General features: G+C 38.2%; 1 protein-coding gene across 3 annotated transcripts; it reads left to right on the top strand.

Annotated features, from left to right (window-relative positions):
* The first annotated feature begins 40 nt into the window (after window positions 1-40).
* On the top strand, window positions 41-24,223 carry Mix23 (mitochondrial matrix import factor 23). 3 transcript variants are annotated; one of them, XM_013146385.2, is made up of 5 exons: window positions 41-184; window positions 7,762-7,887; window positions 10,571-10,717; window positions 18,361-18,420; window positions 23,945-24,223. In XM_013146385.2, the coding sequence occupies exons 1-5, from the start codon at window positions 167-169 to the stop codon at window positions 23,993-23,995; spliced, it is 402 nt and encodes a 133-aa protein (XP_013001839.1). In that variant the 5' UTR covers window positions 41-166; the 3' UTR covers window positions 23,996-24,223. The 3 variants fall into 3 exon arrangements, with proteins under 3 accessions (XP_013001839.1, XP_005001181.2, XP_003464170.2); XM_003464122.5 differs by lacking the exon at window positions 41-184 and adding an exon at window positions 249-834; XM_005001124.4 differs by lacking the exons at window positions 41-184; window positions 7,762-7,887 and adding an exon at window positions 240-834.
* Window positions 24,224-26,102: the final 1,879 nt, after the last annotated feature.

The raw sequence follows: 26,102 nt of genomic DNA, 5'->3' as shown, positions 1-26,102 counted from the left end.
CGGGGCCTGCCTTGTGCGTGCGTGACGCACGGGGCGTGTGGTACGTGCACGACAAGCGCGGACGCGGGACCAGAGCCCAGTTTGAGGCCAGCTCCTCAGGGGCGGAGGCTTAGTGTCGTTTTCCGTGTCGGTGCAGAGGAAAAATGGAAGAGAAGGATGGTGTTTTATGAGCTGTAAGACTGAAGTACGTCATCTATATAAGCCAGTGCTTCAGTATCCCAAGTGCTTTCATCGAGTTGATGCTTTTATCAAGAGAATTGGATTCTGGGCCCAGCAGCCCCGGGTCTCGATCGCTTTTGGAGCGTCTGACAGGCTAACCTGTGAAATTACCGTGTTTTTCATTTGGTTCTCTATTTCTTAATGTTCTTAAAACGTCTAATCATTTCCACCTCTTACCCGTTCTAGAAATGACCCTGGTTTCTTGACGCCTCTTACTGGTCTGTTTCTTAATGGAGCCCAGGAAAATGGGAAGGACTAAAAAAGGGCTCATTTTCCAACGACTCGGTGTAACCAGATTGTTTCCCTTTTTGTGAGGAGATGGGTCTGAAATAAACGACCCTTTAAGTTCTAATAGTCTTTTGTCCGTGTGTGGGCCAGTTCCAGAAGGACGTTAAAGAGACTGAAGTGAGAACAGCAGAGTGACAGACTCCACGTGAATGAGCCACGAAGACTTATCTTGCTTATAACTCTTTAGCTTCCACTTCTTTTTTCGGTCAGGCGGCATCGCGGACACCTATGCTCCGCGGTGATTGGCCTGCGGCTGGGTCCTCGCGTTTGTCCAATATGGCGGCGCCCAGTGGCGGTGTGAACTGTGAGGAGTTCGCCGAATTCCAGGTGATGGGGTTTTCCTCGTGTGACAGGCGTGCCCTCCATTTGTTCCTAGACCCTGTTGCAGTTCTGGCCTTGGGGAGAGTATAGGCCTGTTATGGAAAAAGCTGGCAGCGCAAGGCTCTTTTTCTGAGCCATTGGAGGTCATGGGGGGCGCGAGTTTGGCCTTGAGAAGCGAAGCTGCTCGGTGCGGGAAGGAGGTTCGGGGGTCATAGTTCTTCCTGTGCAATCCAGGCTTTGGCTGGGAAAATGGGTCATTCTGCAGTGGCGAATCCGAACTCTAGCTCCGTGGGCAAGGATTGTAGTTATCTGGTAGCAGTTCCCTAAACTCGATTCCCAGCCCTTGTTATTTCTCTTCTTTTTTTAAAGTTGAGTTTTGGGGGGAAGGGAGAAAAGTGAAAGATTCTTTGATTACTAAATAAAACACTTGATACAGTTTCTTGGTAAGAGAATGTTTGAAAGCTTAGAGGCCTAATTGTATCCCCTGTTCTAGGACTATTACTTTCCTAACCCTTAGAGAAGATGAAACATTTAAGAAAAAAGCTGTCTTTTTAAATTTTCAAACATCAGAAGTCTCATGAATTCAAGAACCAAATCTGGTTTTTTATTCAGTTGCTGTGAAACTAGTTGTCATGATGCAGGCTTAAATGCCCTGACATCTAGTTACAGAAATGAATTTAAAAGTCATGACTTTTAAAATGGTGTTTTAAACTAGATATATTAAAAAATCGTTTCACATGTCTTTGATCTAAGCTTTGTTCTCTGAATGGTTTGTAGGTAGTGTTATTCTTTACAGTTTCAACAGACTGAATGACTTGACAAGCAGCATTTGGCCAAGGAATTTATATGGGGGTCTTTCTACCATTAAATGCACTGTCTTCATTCAGCTGCTCTTTGGGATAGGGATAGATGAAAACCAATGGCGACTCAATTCAGATGTGATCATTATATTCAGTAAATACAAATACCTGAGAAAATTTTTTACAGTATAGAAAAAAATCTGGGTTACAACGTTTATTAAATACTCAAGGTTAATCAGCCCATTTATGGTCTTATGGCAGCTTTAATTTCTGTAGGGAAGCGCACTAATGAGGGAATTAGATGCCTACTGTGGTCTCTCTTAGGGTTTCTGTCATTAGTGACTTTGTGATCTTGAGCCAGTCACTTAACCCCTTTGGAAATTAACGTGAATCTCTAAAATAAGATTGTGTTAAGTGACTTTTAACATTGTTTCCATCTTGTAATTATTTAACCTGTAAGAGCAAATTTCATAGGATCTCTTTGATCTGATAAAACATTCAAGGATCATAAAATGAATCTCATTAGTGAGACCTGGAGGAAGTTTCTCTAGGACTTTTCCAAATGTGTGATTTATAGTGGAGACTATCCCAAGTAGAATTAGAATATCTAGTTTTCTAAAGCCGGCCTTGGAGCATCTTTTTTGTTCCTTTGATTTGTTTTGTTTTTTGAGCGTGGGTCTTATTATGTTCTTTCAGGCTGACTTTGAAATCGCCAGGTAGTCCAGGCTGGCTTTAAACTCTTGGCAATCCTCCTGCCTCAGTCTCCGTAGTGCCAGGAATATTATTTAACTGCCTTGTAAATGGATATTAATGATATTTGCCTCTATTCCCTCAGAGTCAGAGAAACGTAACTGAGGGTGCTATAAACTCAGCCCTTGGGAGATTGAGGCAGGAGGTTCACTGTGAGTCTGAGGCGAGCCTGAACTGCATAGTGAGACCCTGTCTCAAAACACGCACACACATGTAAATTAAAATTTTAATATGACATTTAAATTTAGATGAATTTGGTGAAATTACATGATTGGTATTCTTACAAGGTATTAATCAAAATTTGTATATTTGTAAGCTACTAAACTGTTGGATTTTGTATGTAAGCATCCTGAATGTGAAAAACTACACTGAATACCGTGGAAGAGAAACAAAATTATGTTGAATTTTTTTTTTGATCAAAATTATGAAAATGTTCATAAAACTATAAAGAAGTTGAAAGAATTGTACGGTGTACATCTAGGTACCATTGAGATTTCTCCAATTAATAAATTTGCTATATTTGCTCTTACCGTATCTGTTTATCCATCTTTCAATCCATCTATCAGTCTTTTTTTCCATGCATTTTAAGATAAATTGCAAACACCAACATATTATTATGCTTCGCTCCTAAATATGTTAGCATGCATATCATTAACTATGGTTCAGTATCTGTTTACTATTTTGGAGAGGTAAGTTTTGCAGTGAAATGCACAAATCTTTAGGAGTACTGGTCAAAGAGTTTGACAGTGACATACACCTGTAACACAAATATTCATCAGCAGAGACTGATGTTATCGCCTCCAAAGTTTCCTCAGGCCTCTTCCTAGTTTCTACTTCTGCCCTCCCCCCTTCTTTGATAATCATTCTGATTTTTTTTCCCGTATAGTTGTATATAAAGTTTTAAAAAAGATTTTAGGGTTTTAAGCTTTTTCCAACTTAAAAATTAGATCACACTCCTAGAAAATACTTTTACGAAATGAAATTTTAAAAAAGAGTGTTTAATATTGAGTACTTGGAATCCATTTTAACATTTATTCAACAGGTTATTGGGGGGACCGGGGATATAGCTCAGCAGCACAGCACCTGCCTAGCAAGTGCAAGGTCGTGAGCTCCATTCCCGGTATTAAAAAAAGAAAAATTTATTAAGTACTACCTGGTTAGGGCTGCCATGCCAAAATACTCCAGATGGGGTGGCTTAAACAATGGAAATTTAATTTCACAGTTCTGGAGGCTAGAAGTTCAAGATCAAGGTGCTGTTAGGGTTGATTTCTGGTGAGGCCTCTTTCTGATTGCAGATAACCATCTTTTCATAGTCTCCTCACGTTACTGCTTCTGTGTTTACAGAGAAGGAAAGCAATTTCTCTTATAAGGATTCTAGTTCTATCAGGTTAGAGTCCCACCCTTGTGACTTTTTTAAATGGTTTTTTAAAAATTTATTTTTTTGTTTTTTGAGGCAGGATCTCGCTATGTAATTCAGGCTGGTCTTCAACTCATGATTTAGCTCAAGATTTTATTTATTTGTAGTACTGGGGATTGAACCCAGTACCTTTGCACTGAGCTACATTCCCACCCCTTTATTATTATTATCATTATTTATTTTGAGACAAGGTCTTGCTAAATTGCCCTAAATAATGGTAAATAATCCTCCTGCCTTAGCCTCCCAGAGTGTAGGGATTATAGGCATATACTATCACATCCAGGTTTTTTTTTTTTTTTTTTGAGAGGTGGGGTCTTAACTTTGTCCAGGTGCCCAGGTGGTATGTTGCTAGATGCCATGTTGCCCAGACCATCCCTGAATTCCAGTCCTCTTGCCTCATCTTTCCCAGTACCTGGGGCTGTAGCTGTGTGCCACTATACCCTCCACTTGACCTTCATTACCTCCCTAAAGGTCTTTCTTTAGGGGATTAATTGTTCTACATGAACTTTGGGGAGACATTCCTACCAGCAACCAAGCACTTAGGGAGATCCTAGGGGACAAGATACAGAACATGGAACTTAATCTATATAGGATGTAAAACATGGAGAAGGCACTAAAAATATGAGTGAAGTGCTCTAGAGTTTAGAGAAGTCAAGAAGTGGCCAATAGATTGGTTCTTAGGTAGACAGAAGTGATAGTATACTAGGCACAAAAGCGAATGTACAGTCATACATCCCTTTACAACAGGGATATATTTTAAGAAATACGTAATAGGTAATTTCATCATTGTGTAAATACAGTCTGTACTTAATACAAGCTTAGATGTATGTCAGCCACTCTACCTTTTAATGCATTCAAGATGTACAATAAACAGGATATGAGGCTCTTATAAGTAGAGTATATTCAAAACAAAACAGTAAATACATAAACCAGTGATGTGATTATTATCGTCAAATACTACATATTGTACGTAAATACAAGACTTACAGTGCAATAGGTGTATTTTTACTAGCATCCCTACCAACATTACTTAATGCATTGTGATGTTACAGTGGCTACATCATCGTTAGTGGGAATTTTTAAGGTCCATTATAATTCTGTAAGTCTACCATCATTTTTGTAATCTGTTTTTTGTTTTTCATGACTGGGTCTGGCTATGGAGATCAGGCTGGCCTTAAACTCATTGTATAGTCCAGGTTGTCCTCAGACTCTCAACAGTCCTGCCTCAGCCTCCAGGTGCTGAAATTACAAGGTGTGCATCACCATGCCTGGCTTTGTGATCCATTTTTGACCAAAATATTGTTTGACACATGACTATTAGAGGGAAATAGCAAATCAAATGAAATACTGGATTTGCACAGGGCACATTGGGATCACACAAAGATTGCAATCAGATTGTGAACAGTGTCGGGGAGTCTTTCTTTTTTTGAGTCTCTGTTTTGTTTTGATACAAGATCTCACTATGCAGTTGAGGCCTTGAATTCTGTAGCCCAGGGTGACCTTGAATCTCATCAGTCTTCCTGCCTCAATCTCTTGAGTACTGGGATAATAGGCTTGCACTACCATGTCTATCCAAGGAGTCATTTTTGAGCAGAGTTAAGATGATAAAAGAGGTACTTTAGGAAGATCCATTGTTAAGTGCCACTGGCTTTGTTCAGGACTTGGCATTTTGCAACAAGCTTTTGAACATGTCTGTCTGACTTCCGTTATTTCTTTTTCTAACTTATCCTCCCTTCAGCCTAGTCTCCATAATATGGTGGCTTCATACTATTACCGGCACAACGTTAGGACCTAAACGATGGGTCTGATTTTTAGATTCAGATAACTAGATCCCCTCTTTATATGTTTTGATCTCCTTTCCATTTGTAAAAGGTCTATTCCCATTTCCTACTATTTTTCTTATTTTGTTATTTAAATTATTTGTGCTTTGCATTTCTCATATAGGAGAAATCATGCAATATTTAAGCTTGTATGTCTTATTTCACTTAACATTATTGTCCCAAAGTGATTTTTAAAAGTTTCTTTAATTTTCTAACATAAAGGTAATACTTTAATCATAAGGTAAGTTTTAACAAATAGATGAGGAGAGTTGGTTTCAGTCAGAATTTAAGTTAGACAAAGGAAGGAAATAGGATAGTGGGGGGTTTAGCTCAGCAGCGTAAGTGCCTGCCTGACAAATGCAAGGTTGTGAGTTCAATCCCCGGTACCAAAAAAAAAGAAAAAGAAATAGGATAGTATGTTGGAGTTAAGTGAAGTTTTTCTGGTTTTGTTTTTGTTTTGTTTTTTGAGATGGTCTTGTTGTGTAGTCCAGGCTGGCCTTGAACTCACAGCAGCCTTCCTGCCTCAGCCTCTGGAGAGCTGCAATTATAGGTGTGCACTCCCCTAGCCAAGTAAAAAAAAAATTTTGGGGGGCTGGGGATTTAGCTCAGCGGCATAAGCGCCTGCCTTGTAAAGCAGGCAGTCGTGAGTTCGATCCCCGGTACTGATAAGAAGGAAAAAGACAAAAAAAATTTTTTTTTTTTGTCTTTTTAAGATGGTTTCATTATGCAGTTCAGGATGACTTGAACTCATTTTATAGCCCAGGCTAGTCTCAAACTCAGAGGGATCCTCCTGCCTCAGCTTCTGGAGTGCTTGGCTTATAGGAATGTGCCCATACCCAATCCCAAGCAGAGTTTTAATACATGTCAGTATTGAATGTTAAGCTGGATGTTTTCAACAGTAATTGTATTCCTAATATATAATTCTGTTTTCTTGGTGAGTTTTTAATGATCAAGATTTTATTTCACTTTTTACTTTCGCTAAGCTTAAAACAGTTTAAAAAGAGAAGAGTAGACTGCTAGAAACTTGTCCAAGAATTTATGTAAACTGCAGAAGAATGTAGCTGATGCCCAGCTGTTCTGTAGTGACAGGTGTGAAGAAGTGGCCTTGTCACAGAAATGATGAGAGAAGACACTGTGTTGTATAGGCAGTACAACATAGTACGTATACCGTGTGGTATAGCAGTCTTGAAGTTCCCTGCTCTCTTGGTGCTATTTTTCTTTTGGATGCTTTTTGAGATTGGAGGCTTTTCTTCTTTTTTATGTAATTGGTACTGGGGATTGAATTGAGGATCTTCACAATGAGCTACATTCCTACCCCTCCATTTTTTAAATTTTGATTTTGAGGCAGGACTTCATTAAATTGCCCAGGCTGACCTCTTAATTTGTGATCTTCTTGCCTCAGCCTCCTGAGCAGCTGGGATTACTTTTGAGCTAGGCTAGGGGAAAGTGAAAACCTGGGGGCAGGGAGAGCTTGGGAAATGTGAGCCGGGGTTACTTAAGAAAAGGTAGAACTAATTCCTACTTGTTCCATTAATAAGAAAGCTGATAATCTTACTTTTTCTCCAACAGCATATTTTACATTATTATTTGTGTTACAAAAATAGTATCCAGTCATAGTGAAAAGAATAACCTGGAAGTCTAAAGTATGGTTTAATTTCAGTGCATTAGTGACTACTGATAGTTTCTTGTATATTTTTCCAGAAATGTTCTGTCTAGTACCGTGATTTACAATGAGCAGTAAAGAGAGAATACAAAAAGTAGTTAGTTATTCTCGTGGTTTGGGAGAATGCACTGTGCTGGAGTTGGAGAACCCTTTTTTGATTGTATACTAGAGTTGGAGAGACAGGTACAGTTTGCTAAGCACCAGGCCAACAAATGGAACTTAAATGAATAAAACAGTCTTAACTCTTAAGATAATCAGAGTTTAGTCATGGAGACAGACTTGGTGCCCACTGTTAGCATTATATAACCTGCCTCGCATCCTTGTAATAAATATTTTCTTCTTATGATTGCATTATATTTAGTTTTATTTTATCACTCCTAAATGATTGTAAAATATCGAAGTGTTTATTTTTTACTTAAATACTTAATTTCTATCATTTAACTTTCCATTCAGGTTATATTCTTTTATTTTAAATATATATAGGAATTACTCAAGGTGATGAGGACAATTGATGACAGAATAGTACATGAATTAAACACTACGGTTCCAACAGCTTCCTTTGCAGGGAAAATTGATGCCAGCCAAACCTGTAAACAGCTTTATGAATCTGTAAGTGTATCTTTTGAGTCTCTCTTTTGTGCTTCTTTTTGTCTTTCTTTGCAACCAAAACAAGGAATCCATTTACAGATGTCTAAACTATGAAAAATGAATGATAATTTTCTTATTTCTTTTCCCACATCTAAGGATATATAAAAATTTTGATCTGGTTTCTACAAACTAAGTTGATGTGCGATCTTATGCCCAAATCTGTGAAGAAATGGTTCTAAAGAATGGACGCAGTATTTTTTGGCCCCTTAATTTGCATCCTTTCACTTAGAGAAATGAGGGGGAGAGCAAAATGGTGAACAGTAGCAAGAGTTAAAATGTTGATGAATCAGTCTTAAGTAGCCAGACAGTCAGTGTAAGAAGGGGCTAAAGCTCTTCATTTCTTTTACATCTTCTTTTTTTCCTTCACTTACCAGGAAGACGAGCAGAAGGAGAGAAGGAAAGCCACAGAAAAACTGTCATTTCCTGAGGCCTTTTCTCAAATACATATCTTTTCATTACTTCCTTTACTACCTTTTTATGTCCGAAAGCAGAAGGAGTAATGATTCCTGTATTTTTCGTAGTTTGCTCTCATACTCTTTCAGCGAGTTGAAAGCTGAAGTTCAAATGACACTCGATATTTTTAGCTCTACCATCACAAGGTTACTGTTTGGATTTATAGTATTAATGAAAATATGTAAAATCTAAAGTGCATTTCTCAAAAATGAAAAAAAACAGTTTTGGACAAGCTTTTTTATATCAATTCAGAGCACTAATTGCTACTTTTTTGTTTTTATATTAAAGTATATCATTTTTTTGAGTGATCAAATGGGTCTTGTGGTTTCAGGTCATTTAGAGATGTGGATCTTCCTGAGTAGAATGCAGTAATCAAAAGAGATCCTCATGTACTGTGAAGGTTTTTGACAGTTCAATTAGTTTCTTTGGATATCCCTGATTAAAGAACTAGAAATTTATGGTCATGTAATACCCTCTTTTATTACTCTACTAATATATTATCTATACTATTGTTTTAATTTACAGTCTTCCTATTAATTTACAGGTTTGGTATCATGATTAACAACATAGATTCAGATTGAGAATAAATAGTACCTTTGCTATTTTCTAGACGGGTAGCCTTGAATACATTATGTAATCTCTCTTTGCCTCAGTTTCTGTGTTGTGAAATACAGTGATACCTAGCTCATTTGGTTGTTAGAGGATTAAGTTAACTAATATGTATAAAGGGCTAACTTTTTGGCATATAAGGATTTGCTACTATTATTTTAGCCTCGAGTAGCCTCGAGTTCCTTAAATATTGTTCCTGTTACCTTGTTTTGAAGTCGTCCTATATTGCTTTTATTGATCTGTTCTGATTGGCTTTATTCTGTTTGGTTTTATTTTCTTTAAAAATTAAAAAAAAAAAGTATCTTAGTTGAGAAGTCTGTGAAATGTTCAAATTGTTTAGTAGTCCACCTGAGTTACTTTAGTTCCTGACCCAACCTTCTTCTGTAGCTAATGAAGATATTTCCATTCTTCAGAGAAATCTAAAGTTATTCTGAATGATGAATTTTAGAAATTTCAAATCTCAAAAGATACTCATAGTAAAATACTTTTAGTAAGATCGTTTTTTTTTTTTTTTTTTTTCTTATCTTTTTATCTTATTTTGAGACGGGATCTCACTATGCAGGTCAGGCTGGCCTTAAGCTCACTTTGTAGCTCAGGCTGGTCTCGAACTCCCAATGATCCTCCCACCTCAGCCTCCCAAGTGCTGGGATTACAGGCGTGAGCCACCACGCCCGGCTAGTACGATCGTTTTTATTAAGGCATATAACCCTTCAACCTAGTGTTATGTTCTTTACTTCAAAGATTTAAACATAAAAGTCATTACTGACAGTAAAAAGTCTATGAACTTGAAACAGTGCTTTACAAATGCAAATGCTTAGAGTATCATCAAAATTTGGCTGTGATTGAAGTGTGCTTAAAACATGACCACTGTACTTTGCCAATCAAGCTGTACCGAAGATAAATGAGAACTGTTTTGTCAGATTTGTCACACTGAGAGTGAGGGTGTTACAGAGTTGTTCCCTCAGATATCCTTACCTTGAGCCAACACACATGTGGTGCCACCACTAATCTGTGCTTTGTATGTAAGTTACTGTTATCAATGGCTACACTTCACAGTCTTAGAAAGAGCTCCATCTTATATAGGCAAATTAGCATTCTTTTTCTTTATTGTAACTATAATTTTCCCTATAGCACTTATTTTATAACATCTTCCCCTTTTGACAACATGAGACATATATATGTCTCATATATATATATAAAGGGTCAAAAAAAGAAAAGAAAAATAGTAATAAGTGGTCCAGAGGGTGTTGTAGGGTAAACAACTTGATGGGGCAATTGGAAGTGACAAGGCCAGAGGTGAAGGAGACTGAAATGAAAAGCCCTGTGGGAGAGAGGACCCAGTGATACTGGGTCATGATGAGGAACAGACAGCACAAGCCTCATACGTCCTTCTCCAAGGTCCTACTTTTAGTCTGTTTCTAGGAATTTTTTTTTTTTGATTCAACACATTCTTCCATCAACTCAATTTTTAAGAAGTATTAAATTTCTGAAGTCTCAAAATAAGTATTTTTTTAACAATGCAGTGTGATAAATTGATGTGATTTTTTTTTTTTTCCCTCCTTTCATTCCTTTGTTCTTTCAGTTGATGGCTGCTCATGCCAGTAGGGATAGAGTCATAAAAACTTGTATAGCCCAGACCTCAGCAGTAGTAAACAACCTCCGAGAAGAAAGAGAAAAGAATTTGGATGATTTAACGTTATTAAAGCAACTTAGAAAAGAGCAGACAAAGGTAAGTTTAACAGAATTTAAATTTCTCAGGCAAAGTTTTTTCAAACATAGCTTTGAAAATAGTTTTGTTTTCTTTTTAGCCCAGCATGGTGGTACATGCCTGAAATCCCAGCTACTTAGGAGGCTGAGGCAGGAAGATCACAAGTTGAAGGCCAGCCTGGGTAATTTACCAAGCCCTTGTCTCAAAATTTTAATAAAGGGCTAAGAATGTAGCTCAGTAGTAGAACACTTAACTAGCATGTGTGCGGTCTGGGTTTGGTCCCCAATACTGCAAGAATAAGTAAAAAATAAAAAGCAGTTTTAATATGCATAATTTAGAGTAAGATATGGTCATTACTTAAAAAAACAATGACCAAGGCATTAGTGTTTCAGTGTTTTGTTTTGTCTAAAATTACATTTTTATTACCGCCATATCTGGAGAAATTCATGACCAGTATTGTGCTTTTGGGTATTTTTTTTTAAACAATAAATTTCATTTAAGAAAAGAGCACATGCTTCCTGAATAGGTACACAAAGCTCGCTCCACCCTCTCCCCTTCTGAGGGAGCAGCACTGTGGGGACCTGTGCTGTACCCTAGAAGCATTCAGCAAAGCAGCCCCTTATTGCCTCCCTTCCCCTCATGGCAGCTGGGATGAGGGCAGCATTCCTCACGGGCTCTTCAAATCCCAGATGCTCATGCCACCATCCATGTCTGTGGTGCAGAGCTGCAAGCTCGTGGCCTGGCCCCCACTGAAGGGCTTCAGTTTTTTTTTTTTTCTTTTTTTTATTGGTACCGGGGATCGAACTCACGACTGCCTGCTTGCAAGGCAGGTGCTTATGCCGCTGAGCTAAATCCCCAGCCCCTAAGGGCTTCAGTTTTAGTGAGCTTCATTTTATTACATTTAGATGTTAGTTGATAAATTAATGGCATTTTATGAACAGATGCATTATGGCAGCTTTAAGCAAAATAGGCATGTACTCATGTTTTATTTCCATTCATTTGTCTGTTTCCCACTGTTAAATGATCAATATAAACCACTACCATGGAGAAAATCATATCCGTATTTTATTTTTTGAGTCTTGAGAAAAAACTTTCTTTCCCCTCTTTTCCCTTTCTCCCTCCCTTCTTTTTTTTTTTTTTTTTTTTTCTTTTTTCTTTCTCCTTTTGTTCTCACAGGGGTTTGAACCCAGGATCTTATATATGCTAAGTGGTTTACCACTAAACTCCCATCTCCAGATCTTTTTTTTTTTTAATTGGTGTATATTTGCTGTACATAATAATAAGGATTGTTACATGGAAATAGCATTTTCCTCCCCAGTGCTGGGGTTGAACCCAGGGCCTTTGCTGTTTTGAGACCAGATCTGATTATGTAGTTTAGGCTGGCCTCAAACCTACGGCAATTCTCTTACCTCAGCCTCCTGAATCCTGGGATTATAGGTGTACACCACTATACTCAACAGATGAAGTATATTTTGCCATGTGATTCCATGAAAAAAAGTGTTGATCATTTTTAGACATTAGGGAAATGCGAGTTAGACTCTATGAGATTTCGTCTTACACTAGTCAGAGGGCTATTATCAGGTACACAGAAAATGAATGCTGGCAAGGATGTGAGGAAAAAGGAACTCTTCTGCATTGTTGTTGGAATTGTAAACTAGTATAATAGAAATCAGTGTAGAGACTCCTCAAAAACCTAAAATTTATACTGAGACACAGTCTAGCTAAATTGCTCAAGCTAGCCCAGAACTCGGGATCATTCTAACTCTGCCTCCTAAGTAGCTGTGATTATAGGCACTTGCTGCTGTGCCCTGCTGAAATATTTCTTAATGTGATTATGAAAATAGTTATCTCTGATGGCATCCTGTAGAAATCTGCTGAAATATAATACAGATATTTATTCAGGATAGTATCCTCTTCAACCAAAAAAATACAGTACTATTTAAATGTAGTTAGATATATTAGTATCTTAATGTATATAATTTATTTCCCTCCTGTGCAGAGGTAGTCACAGATGTTTGACTCTTTTTAAGCTACATTTTTTCTACTTTATTCAGCCTCCCTGTGATGTTTTCACTTTTAAGAAAATAGCAAGCACTTACCCAGAGATATGTTAGAAGAAGGCTTATTTTCTCAAGTTACCCATAAATGTAAATATGGAGTGAATCTCAGGATACCATTAAAACAGAACTGTTTCTTTATAGCCCTTTATATGTGACATGTCAATAGAACAGTTATGATATATAGCAGTCACCAGGACCCCACCTAGCAGCCACTAGTGATATCAAAACCTACAGATATTGAAGTTCCTCATATAAAATGGTATAGTTTTGCATACCCTCCTTTATACCTTAAATCACCTATTGGTTGCTTATAATATCTAATACAATGTAAATGTCACTTTAGTCAATACTATACTTATTGTTAAGGAAATAATAATAAAGTCTGTATACTTTGAGTACAGTTTTTTCGCCCAGAATGTTTTTAATCTCCAATTGTTTGAGTCCATGAATTGGAACCCACAGACATAGAGGCCAACTGTATTTTACTGTGTGAAATGCAGTATCTTTTTTCCTTTTTTTGAAGGAACTCTTAGATATAACTTTTTATTTGTGTAATTTCAAACTTGAAGAAAATTTGTAAGACCAGTGTAAGGAACTCCTATGTACCCTTTACCTATATTCTCTTACTGCTTGCATTTTGTCCCACGTGCTTTATGGTTCATTCACTTCACCTTCTTTACTTCCTTCCAAATCTTTCTTGCTGTCTTTTCCTCCCACTCTACACAAGCACACACCCATGCATGCACATATAAACGTATTCTTTTCCTGAATGGTTTTGAGAGCTTGCTGAACATATTGTAACCCTTGAATACATTTGTTATTTCCTAAGAATGGAGACTTTCTCTTACATAGCCACTGTCCAGTTATGAAAAATTTTGTTTGTATTTGAAGATGGCACAGCACAGTGGGTGACTTACGCATCTTTATGTGTTAAATGACAGCATCCAGTGTGTGGAGTGGAAGCACATGTTTTGTCCCAAGCAGTTGTGAACTTTCTGTTTTGTTTAGAGCGGTCCCCTTCCTGTGCCTGCCCACAGATGGGTGGGCCAGGCTGCTGGGCCTCCTCAGTCATCCACCAGTGCAGTGTGTCTCCTTACACACAGACTTGGGCCACTGTCTTGGCTGCTCTTTGTGGATGACTGTTGCTTCAGACCTGTGTTCCACACTTGCTCATTCATCAGACAGTTGTAGGTTCCTCAGATGGGAACTTAGACTATGATTTTCATCTTGCCTACCTCCAGTGTGCATCAGGGCCTACACATTAATGTAAAACTGGTCAAAGTCAAGGTAACTTTGAGTTTTGTATTTCTTGGGGTGTTAAAGAAAACTTCAGGGTCAGGCTGTTAAATCAGAAACTAAAAAATCGATATCTGCAAATTAAGTCAGAGAGTAGTGTGACTCTTATTATTGTAGAGCAAAGTTCAAAATCTGAACCACTGAGTGTGCAAGAGTGTATGGGAGTGTCCCACAGTTTGCTCAGCTCTTGGTTATGCCTCTTTGCTTTTAGGACCCTGAAAGAATCAATAGGGTGATCCCTATAAGGAAGGGCTTTGAAAGCAATCAGTGAGTTATTGTGAGGTTTGCTCTCTAACCTGATAATGCATAGGACTGGAGGGAAACATGAGTCATACGTAAGTAAACATAAGTAAATAAGGAAATGTGGGGATTTTTTCCAAGCTGTCTGTGAATAATAGAATCAGAAAGAAAGCTGTTAGCCAGGTGCCATCTCTGTATCTTCATTTTTGTCCTGAAGGAACAGACTCAGACACATGAATTGACATTCCAGAGTCACAAACTCATAACTGGTAGAGCTGGCACATTTACTTCCAGCTCTGAACTGAGTCAGTTTCTTTACCTGAAATTGTGACTAATAGTCAAATTCTGCTACCTTTAGTGAACTATGGTATTTTTATTCATCGATGCCAGCCTAAAAGGTCCTATTCTCTACCTGAATCTTTAGCTCAGAAAAAGCATATTCCTTGCTGGAACTCAACCACCATCACCTGTCAGTGGCCTTTCAGAGGAAGGTTACCTGTTTATTACCCAGAGCCTCAGAAACAACTACCTCAGAAGTGACAGTTTGTTGGTGGCACTCATTCAATTTTATTATAAATCGGCCACAATATACAGTGTTCTAAATAGAAAAATGGATTGTAAAGCTCACAGGAAATAAATCCTATTTACCTTGGTGGCTTTGTAACCTGGTAAATTAATTGCTCTGCAACTTCAGATTTCAGTCTATAAAATGGGATACATACAACCTTTGTTTTCATTTTGGCGAAGATTAAATTATATATGTAAGGGCAAGTATATTGGCTGGTACAAAGAAGTTCTTTCTGCTTCCTTTTTGAGTCTGAAAAACTATGTTTGTTGAATTAGTTCTCTTTATCAGATCACCAGCTGTCTTAGTTACTCTTCTTGTTGTTGAGACAAAGTACTCAACACCCAGAGTTTAAGGAAAAAAGGTTTATTTGGCCCACAGTTTGTAGAGGTTTTGGCACATACTCAGCTGGCTCCAGGGGCAGGTGATACACGGGAGAGGGCAGAAAGCAGCAGCAGCAGCTGCCTCTCCGTTTATTTATGTATTTAGGTACTGGGGATTGAATGCATGAACTTGTGCTTGCCTGGCAGGTGCGCTTAAGCTGCTGAGCTGAATCCTGGTCCCCTGCCTCTCTCTTTTATCTTTTCCAGGGTACCCACCCTTTGGTGGTGCCTCCCACACACAGGATGGGCCTTCCAATTCTCCACAGCCAGAACTATGGCAAATTAGTCAGTGGACTGGTTTAACAACCACATATCCATAATCCCAGCATCACTCACTATATCCAGGCATCTCTGAAAAAGCCCTGCCTATGATGCGTAACACTTTATGGGGCCCTGATGGGGATGGTTGGGTTGGGGAGCATCTAAAATACCAGCCATGTCATCAACTAATGGAATCTGTGTTTTCTTTAGTCACTCCTTAAAGGACAGGAGGGCAGAAGATTCATTTTCTTTTGTGTCAGTACTTTCTCTTTTTTGGATAGTTCTGGTTCAAAGATTTGCTTATGTATTGCAAAAACTTGTTTCCCTGTAATATGTAAATGATACTTCTTAATCTTCCCTCTGGGTTACATAATCTAAGTCTTTTGGAGTTATATAGTCTAATGCCTTTCCAAGTTAAGACAGCCTAAGCCCTTTTCTGTACAAAATTCCTTTAAGTACTTGAGAGCAGTTACAAAGACTGTCTTAGTGGCATTTATCAGTGTATTCTTCCACTGAAGTTGTTCGTTTCATTTCCTTTTTTGGAATTATTTCTTTTGCAGTCCATTCAGACTTTGATAGAATAGTCAAACAGAAGCTTTAATGATTCTAAGTTTATATGGTTTTTTAACCTCTGGAACACAGTCCTTCCTTCCCTGTGTCTGAGTTTTGACACAGATGCTTGCTCAGAATTGAGGAAGGAAGTTCACAGGAGCCCAGGTTCCCTTCTGGTTAGTGTCACGTGCAGGTTTCTCAAACCTTATGCCTAAGCTATATTCTTAATTGGATCGTTTTTCTGGCCTGTGAATCAGATGCACAGTTGCCAGGTCTTGTTTAGCTTTGGCATCATCTTCCTGAATATGGCCTAGGTTCTTGATTTTTGCCAGGAGAAATAATCCTAATTTTAGACTTTTGGGAATCTCAGTCTGTAGTTCGGCTTTCTTTTTTCTTTTTTGAGGGGTTTCGCTATGCAGTTGAGGCTGACCTGACCTCACTTTGTAGCCCAGGCTGGTCTCGAACTTGCAACGATCCTCCCACCTCAGGGCCCCCCTCCCCCCGCCCCCCGAGTGCTGGGATTACGGGTGTGAGCCACCATGCCCAGCTCAGTTCGTGCTTTCTTCCTAATTTTCCTCAATATTTTCAAAGCCTCTTCAGGAACTAGCTAGCTTCTTTCTTACCAAGTCCCGTTCATCAGATGTGACTAGGAATATTATGGATCTTGCTATCAAGCCTGCAGTGAATTGGCAGCTTTTCTGGAGTAGCAGTTAGGAAAGTTAGACAGCATCTTAGTCTCACACCTCTGACTGTTTGGTCAGACTGTGGGAAATTGTACCTTTCTAGATCATTTAGGACGTAGGTATCCTCTTTCATCCTTCTTTATTTGCCTTTCAGATTCTTTTTTTAAAATTCCCTGGCCAAGTCAGCTTGCTACCTCATTCCTTTTTTATTCCTCTCAGTCATCGTTACAGATCTGTAGTTGTGTAATCCACTTACAAAATTAGAATTGTTGGGTTTGGGAACATTAGGATGTACCTTCCCGATAAATCCAAATAGTTTTTCACAGAAATAACAACAATTCATATTCCTGCTAAAGATGTAAAGCCAGGCATGGTGGCACATGGCCAGCATTCTGGGAGGCTGAGGCAAGAGGATCCAAAGTTCAAGCTTTGCCTGGGCAATTGATCACGACTGTGTCTCAAAATTAAAAAAAAAAAAGGCTGAGAGTGCAGTGTGAAGACTCTGGATTCAATCCCCAGTACCAAAATCAGTTACTTGGTTAATTATCAGTCAACAGTATAAGTGTATCTTTTCCTACACACTCACTGTTACTATGCTTTATTAGACTTTGTTGTGTTGTTTTTCCTCATTTCATCATTTCATGATTTAATTTCCCTCCCTCCCTCCTCTCAGTTGTTTCCTTCTAACAGGATCTCACTAAAGTGTTCAGGCTGGGTTTAAACTTGTGATCCTTCTGTCTCAGCCTCCAAGAGTGCAAGGATTATAGACATGCTGTGCCACTACACCTAATTTGTATTTCTTTATACTTGAGTGAGATTAGATTTAAATAATAAAAAGCCAAGTGTGTAATGAAGTTAACCTGTTACCCCAGCACTCCAGGAGGCTAAGGCAGGAAGATCACAAATTTATGTTGGAGCCTTGTCTGGGGCAATTTAGCAAGGCACTGTCTCAAAACAAAAAATAAAACGGATTGGGACTATAGCTCAATGCAAAGCCCTGGGTTTAATTTTCAGTACCACCAGGCACATGCACACACATACCAACGCATGTGCATGGTAAGACTGGAGATTTAGTTCAGTGACTAGCAAAGGAAAGGCCCTGAGTTCCATTCCAATCACTATAAAAATAAATGATTATTGGCCACTTGTACGTATATCTGAACTGCTTTGGACATTGGGATTTTTGAAAAAGAAAAAGGTAATTATGATCAAGAAAGTTTGAGAACCACCATTGTATAAAATGTAACATTTGAAGGCCGGGCATGGTGGCGCATGCCTGTAGTCCCAGCACGGGGGCGGCTGAGGCAGGAAGATCATCACTGTGAGTTGGAGATCGGCCTCGGGCTATGAAGTGAGCTCAAGGCTAACCTCAACTGCATAGTGAGACCCTGTCTCAAAAAGATTAATAGGTAAATGAATAATGAATAAATAAAATTAAATAGAATAAAATTTAACATTTGATTAGACCTGGAGAGAAAAGGTTGTATCAAAAAGAAGTCTGCACGTCCACTATGTTAACAGTCAAAGATCCAAGAGCAGCAGCTGGTTTTGCTTGGAAAACATAATACATGTTTTGTTTTAGCTCTTTATGTTTCCTAACTTCCTTTTTTCTCTTTTCTTGCAGTTGAAATGGATGCAGTCAGAACTGAATGTTGAAGAAGTGGTGAATGACAGGAGTTGGAAGGTATAAAGTAGTTCTATTCTTGCAGAGAAATAGGAAGGCTACAGAACTAGCCCAGGGCCTGCAAGAGAGGGGTCGTAAAGAGTACAGGGAGGCTCTGAGGATAGCAGAGGCCATCCTGACAAGCAGCTGAGAGCCAGCAGTTGTGCTTGCTTGATTTTTTTCTCTCTCCTTCCCTCCTTCTCTATCATAATGGGGATTGAAGAAAACGACCTTGCGCTTGTGAGGCAGGCACTGTGCTGCTGAACTGTATCCCTGGCCCTTCTCACTTGTTTTGTGGAGTGGATGGGGGTGCCGTTCTTCTTACTTAAAGCCATAGTATTATAGATAACTTTATAGATAGATGGTAGAATTCTGTGCCATGGTGGTAGAATTGGAGACATTCCACATGTAAAAAGTTTTTACTTTTATTTGTACATAGTTGTAGTGCTAGAGTTTTAATTCTAGTTAGCTGAGAACCTTGAAAGACTATTTATTAAAAATTAGCATTCCATGCAGCTAACTTACCATACATTTTTGTATCATTAACTATGCTGTTAGTTTCCTCTAGCATACCTGATCATGAAACTATTGTGTGTAGCTTTGTTTGCATCCAGTAAAGAGCTACTCAGAGATTCCCATTCCCTTATATCTACTCACTTGGCCCTAATTTGGCACTACCTTGAACGACCAGTACCCAGGATTCTATATACAGTCAAAAAGATTTCTGAAAAGTAAAATCTGTGTTAAATCTAAAAAGTGAAAATTGTGTTTTTTCCTTTGAAACTAATGAGTGGAGTTGTACTCAACTCCAGAAGTTAACTGAACCCAAAACTAGAATTTAAAACTAAGTTGCTAACATTGTTTTGTTGTTGTGCCAGTTCATATTACCAGCATCCCATTAAAATGTAATTATGCAGAGATCCTCAAATGTAGAGGAAATACTGGATAAGTAGTATTCCAGTAAGAAAACAAGAAACAAGTCAAGTGTGCTTGATAAGACTGCTGTCTCCCTACTGTGTCTCTTTTTGGTGTCAGCACTTGACTGCTGGGCATCAAGGTTGACTTTGGATTCTAACTGTAGAATTTAATAACTTCAGTACCTTTTGTTTGTTGCAGAAATAACCATATTTTACATATACACACAAGCAAAGAGAAAAGTAATCACTAAACAGAGAGAATACTTTTGAAATTTTGGTATATAGTCTAATTTTTTGTATGTACATATTTTTAAGTGTTTTTAATAGAATTAAAAATCCTCCACTACTTGTTACCAGTTTGTTTCTTTTTTTAATAAATTTTTTAATTTTTATTTTATTTTACTTTATTTTTTATTTTTTTTTGCCAGTCAAATTTAGCAGTATGGGGGTGGTATACCAACTTTAGTGACACTAATGTTAATAAGTTCTGATAGCCCACTGCCATCGGACCAGCCTAATTTTTATTTTAAAGGAGGTAAAATTAAACACAACAAAGCAGAACATAAGCAATGTAAGAGATATAAATTTCAAAGCTAGATGACCTGAGATCTTTACTGTCTATCATATTGTCTCTTGTTTTCTTTCCAATAGTTGTCCATGTCTTTGTATGCAGAGAATTCATACAAACAACATAGTATTAAAGTGATCCAAACAGAATGAGGAAGGCGTTTTCGGTCTTCAAAACCAGACATTAGGGAAGTTACTAATGGCTGTCATAGAGTCTCGTTCTCTTCAAAATAGCTGTCCATACTTTATGTGTATTGAAGTTCAACAAAGCAAAACAGGCTAAAATAACACCATTAATTAGAACAAAGCAAAACAGGGATAAAAGTATTTGCCTTCAAAGAGATGGTAGAAGGAAATCCCCCCTATTTGCTACATTGTCTATGGTCAGCCTCTCAAGGGATGTCCAGATCACTGGCTCCCACTTGCTAAGCGGGGCAGAGGGAAGATGTGATGTTTGATTCCCAGCCTGAGCACCTGTAGGCTCACAGCCGCTCACAGGGGTGGGGGTGGGGGTAGGGGTGGGAGTGGGGGGCGGTGTTGCCTGGTTTCCAGGCGCTCAAGGTCCCAGCATGGCGTGGGTCCCGGTAAACGCCTGTGGTTCCCATCCTGGGCTGCTGAAGCCTGCCACACTCACAGGCTCTCAGTGTGGGAGAGGTTTGCTTGGTTCCCAGCGCTCCAGGTCCCGGCATGGCTCAGGTCCCAGTAAACTCTAGAGGCTCCTGTCCTGGGCCACTGTCGCCACCAGTTTGTTTCATAATACGTTGTTTTCCTGTTTCATTAAATAATTAAATCAATCGAGGGAAAAAAAACTAAATTATAACAACATACTGAGCCATGGAAAAATTGTGTCAAATACAAACTTTCTTTGCTTTCTCGCATTTCTTTATCTCACCCGCTAAAATTTCCTGTACCCGCCCTTTTACCAACATGGTAAGGTGGTAAAAGGTCTGCTTGAAAGGTTTTTGGCAACATTTGTCCATTTCTGTTTCCTTAAAAGTAGTACTAACCTTAGAATGGAACAGGCAAGGGGCACAGTGAACTTGGCTTGTAGAACCTTGTGCATGATGTTGTGATACATGTAAAATGTAGTTGTAGGAGTGAAGTGTGTTTGGATTTGACACCTCAGATGTTCTTCAGTCTAAAATACAGTTATATCCCAATGTAACCCATGGTAAATTGGAAATATCCAGGTGAAAATGCATCTAATATAACTGACCTATCAGACATTGCAACTTAGCCTATGCCTACCTTAGATGTTTTCAGAATTCTTACATTAATCTGTTGTTGGTCACTGCATAATGCTAGTCTAGGCAAAGATAAAAATATTAAGTATGGGTTCTTTTTTTAAAAATTTTTTAAATTTTATTTTAAAGAGGGTAAAATTACACCTAACAAAATATCAGAAGAAAACAATATGAGAAACACAGAATTCAAAGCAAGACAACAGGAGATCCTCACTGTCTATCATATTGTCTCTTGTTTTCTTCTAAATAGTTGTCCATATCTTCATACACAATGAATTCATACAAAACAAAATAGTATTAAACTGATCAGAATGATAAAGGCATTATAGGCCTTCAAAACCAGATAATAGGGAAATCAACAATGGCTGCCATAATGTCTCTCATTCTCTTCAGCATAGCTGTCCATACCTTCATGTATGTTGAAATTAAACAATACAAAATAGAGTAAAATCACTCTGAACAAAGAATAATAGTATTGCTGGATTTCACAGCATGATGCTAATGGAATCAGCATCGGGTACCTTAGTGTTTCTTTTTCTTCAAAGTAGCTGTTCATTTCATCATGCATTATATAATTGTTTCTCATAAACTGTTTAGGAGAAGTTCTATGCATGTATGAGTCTCTACATGTATACCTATCCTTTCTGTATTTGAGGGAAAAACAAATTCCTAAAAAAACATGAAACAAAAAAAGACAATAAATAACAAGGAGCCCAAAACATTGACAGTATAGGCCTTCAAAACAAAGTGGTATGAGCATAACTAAGATTGTTATTTTACATAATGATCTTCAAGAGTTCCTCAGATCACCATACAATAATATGCACAATTGTTCCAGTCCTATGAATGTTAACTATTTTGTTCCAAGAACTTATAGTATTTGTAGCACAATCATCTTAGCTATCCTGTGTGTTTATATAATTTTAGATATTTTTTCTTTTCCCTTCCTTTTTCTTTTTCCTCATTTTCCCTGAGGTATTATTTTTTCCCTTTAAGCAGATTCTTATCCTTTCACTATTTATGTATTTATTGAGCTTTTTGTATCTTATGTACTCACCATTTCTTACGCTAGGGAGACTATATGGTATTTACACATGGGAGATTGATTTATTTCACTTACGAAAGTATGGCTTCTTCTACATTGCATCACAAAATTAAAAAATCCTAAGTCAAACCATTGTATGTCGGGCCCATTGAGATTTTAAAGAATGTGGGTTCTGTTCCCTACACAGGAAGTAAAGTCTTGTTTTAGAAAGAGGAAAATGTGGCCACACTGCAGTAGGCCAGTGGAAGTGAGTAGGACATCACTTGGGAAAAGGCTTTGGAGAGGCCAGCCAGTGCGTCAAGGCCATTAATTTGAAGTCTCTTCTGGTCTCTTCTGGGAATGTCAGAGCTGGGAGCTTGGTGAAATAAGTTATAAAATGAAAAGACCAGAAAGAATTACATAATTTTTTGAATGTTTTCTTTTAACTGTGAGTTAGACGTGCCAAAAAGGGTGTAACATGTAGGAGTTTAAAGAATATTAATAAAAGAAGCATTTATGTATGTCCTGAAGAACTTCATAATGCCAATTAGTACCTTAGAAGCTGCCTCTGATGTGACAACCAGCAACTCCCAACATGAGTAATTTTTTTGAACCTTAAAAATGATTTGTTTCTTAACATCAGTGGAGTATGGAATAAATTCTTGCAAATTCTTCTAGCTTTTTAAACGTTTAGACACATGGTTCAGTTGTGGGGGGGGGGGGGTTGGTACCAGGGATCAAACTCACAGCTGTGCATTTGTAAAAGCAGGCGTGTATGCTGCTGAACTAAATCCCCAGCCCCTCAAATTTTTTTCTTTAAAGGTTTCTAAATATTAAAAGATAGACAGTAAAAATTGTGCCTCTCCTCCCTCTCCTCTAACCATCTCCTTCCCTCTGCAAATGCAGTATATTCTTTCATATATTTGCATCTTTTACAATAATATATATGTGTGTATCCCCCCTTTGTCATACAAACAGAAGTGTATTGTCCACATTCTGTTTCATATCAGAATATGAAATTTCTTTACTCTATTTTAAAGCATTTTATTTCATTGGATATATGTACCAAAATATGTATATATGTATGTACTGTATGTATTTGCAGAGCTGGAGATGGAACCCAGGGTTACTCGACCACTGAGCTATATCCCTGCTCTTTTTAAGACAGGATCTAAGTTGTACAAGGTGGCCTTGAACTTGGGATCCTTCTGCATTGGCCTTCCAAGTAACTAGCTTTACAGACATGTACCAATGCACGTGTCCATACCACAACTTCTACTTAATACAGACCTATATTGACAAATATTTAGTCATAGAACATGCTTTTACCACTTTCGATGTGCTGCTTGTGACTTTTAGGAAGCAAGGTGAATTGAATAAGAAATATATAAAATCATGCAATTTAGCAAAAGACTGGCTTAGCCAACAAGTATACATACTTAGGAGATATCTTAGCAAAATCTATTTTTGAAGAAAGAAAAGTTTTATTTTAAAACTGAAGTTCAAAATATGTCTAGAAAGTGGAACTGAAGTATTTGTTAATTTCTGAATTACTGGCTCTTGATGACTTTTCTTTGTATGGTTTAAGTCTTACAGAAATACTGAAATACTGTCTCATGAATGGAGTTCCAAGCCTTTTGTACCCTTAGCACCAGTCAGTTTGGCCTGGTGAGGGAACAACTGTTAAATCTATTTACCCAGAACAAAAGTGATAATACCCTCCTACTGTATCAGACTCAATGTAGATTCAGATAGGGTGATTCAGTGCTTTTTTTTCTGTTTGAACATTTTAGGTGTTTAATGAACGCTGCCGAATTCATTTCAAGCCTCCAAAGACTGAATAAAGAGAGATACTGTTTTAAAGGACCGGGTCTCATCTCACCAGAGCTAAGCATGACACACATCTCCGGGATGATATCTGAGCCAGCAGTCCCAGACCTTGTGTGGATTTCAGCCCACTTAGCCAGGACCTCATGTCTAAGTAATCTGATAATTATGAAATAATCAAACTGCTATTTTATACTGATTCTGTAAAAACCATTTTATAACTATTAAAGTAATTTTCTGACTCAGCGTACATTTTTATTTGATGGTTGTCCAAATTGAGAACATAACTTCAAACGATAGTTTGCATGTAACTTTAATGTCTGATTGTATTTTATTATACTTTCTTGATTTTTATAAATTTACTGGCATGGATATGGACCTTTTTGTTCACAGGTAAATTCATTTATTTATCATTGTGGTTTATTATGAAAAAGTATTATAAGATGTACACTCTTAGGACTAATTTTTTTAATCAGATTTATTGGTACATTTTAGATTTACATAGTGATCACATTCATTATAGAGAATTTGTACCTGTGCATGATATAACTTGGTTCTTTTTTTTCCCATTCTTCTACCCTCCCGTCAGCTCTTCTCCCCATTTACGAAACCTTTATTTCCATTTTTTTCCTTCTTTTCTCACTCTTAGTATGTTAATTAATCTTGTTGTCAAATGTAAAACTTAAATTTGGGTGGAATTTCTTTCCTGGACAGTTTTCTCGTGGACACTGGAAAGGAAGGCAGTAGAACAGATTCTAAAAAGGAAAACGCTGTGGAGGGCTTGCGTAACGGTAAGTGAGTTAGTAAAAGCTTCTACCGTGATGGCAGAATTTGATCTTTGAAGGAACGCTTTCTGTTATGGAATGGTTATATTAATTTTGGGTTGTTTAACAAATCGCCATGGCTTTGCTGTTTGCTGTCACATAGTTTGTAGATCAGGCATGGTTAGAATGGACTCACAAAGCCAAAGTTCCACTGAGAGCCAAGATGGCTGTTCTCTGGAATCCCTTGACGGGAGAACTTGTGTCCAAGCTCATTGAATTTGTCGGTACAACTTAGATCTTTTAGTTGCAGAACTGAGGCCCACATCTCCTTGCTGGCTGTCAGCACCCCTCAACTCTTTGAAGACGTCCATACCTCTCCACACACAGTCCCTCCATCCTCATGGTGCCAGCAGTGTACTAAATCATGCTGAGACTCTTAGACTTCCTATTCTGCTGTAAACCAGATAAAGTACTTTAAAGAGTTTACGACTCTATCAGGCCTACCACAATGTTGCTTTTAGTAAGCTTTGTCAATTTGTTATAATCTTAACTTCCTTTGTAAATCACCTTTACCATGTAATGTAACATAATCACAAGTGTGATGTCTCATTCATTGAGGAATTAAGATGGTGCATTGTGGGGAGCCAATTTAGGATTCTGCCTGACATAATCCGAAATTCCAGCCACTGGCTCCAGAGTTTTAGACTGACTATCTACCTCTGTCTTATTGCCATGTCCAGTACAATGACCTAAATCAAATTATGCACTTGGAAATCAGCAGAAGGGCATAAAATACCCTCTCATTGAACAACACTATTTGGAGGACAAACTGTGGGTCAGTTTCTTGGGGAGATGGATAAGGCTAGTTTGGGGCTGGGTTGTAGCTCACTGGTACAGTTGTTTGGTTACTATGCAGTAGGTCCTGGGTTTGAGCCCCAGAACACGCCCCCCCACCCACCACACAAAACTACACTGGTGGAGATTATAATCTAATGTCAAAAAGGAAATTTTTCTAAAGGTCAGCAGTGAAACAGACTTTCCATAGCAGGGATGGGGATGGTGCATTCCTATAATCCCAGGAGAGTGAGGCCGGGAGGGTTGCAAGTTTGAGCCTAGTCTGGGCAACTTGGACCTTGTCCCAAAGGAAAATGGGATGGAGGTGTAATTCAGTATAACGCCCTGGGTTCAATCCCCAATACTAGGGGGGAAAAGATTTTCTATAAAATTGGTTGTAAAAATTTTTAGATGGCATGAATTGAAAGGCTAAATGCAAGATTGAGACTAAGATAACAAACTTCTTGATGCAGTTCCTCAGGAAAGTTTAGATCTTGGGGATGATTCATAATGGCCTTTCCAGATT

Source organism: Cavia porcellus, unplaced genomic scaffold (assembly GCF_034190915.1).
Source record: "Cavia porcellus strain 051 isolate PalLab524CR breed Dunkin Hartley unplaced genomic scaffold, mCavPor4.1 scaffold_15, whole genome shotgun sequence".
Lineage (NCBI taxonomy): Eukaryota > Metazoa > Chordata > Mammalia > Rodentia > Caviidae > Cavia > Cavia porcellus.
This window is presented reverse-complemented; position numbering and strand designations above follow the sequence as displayed.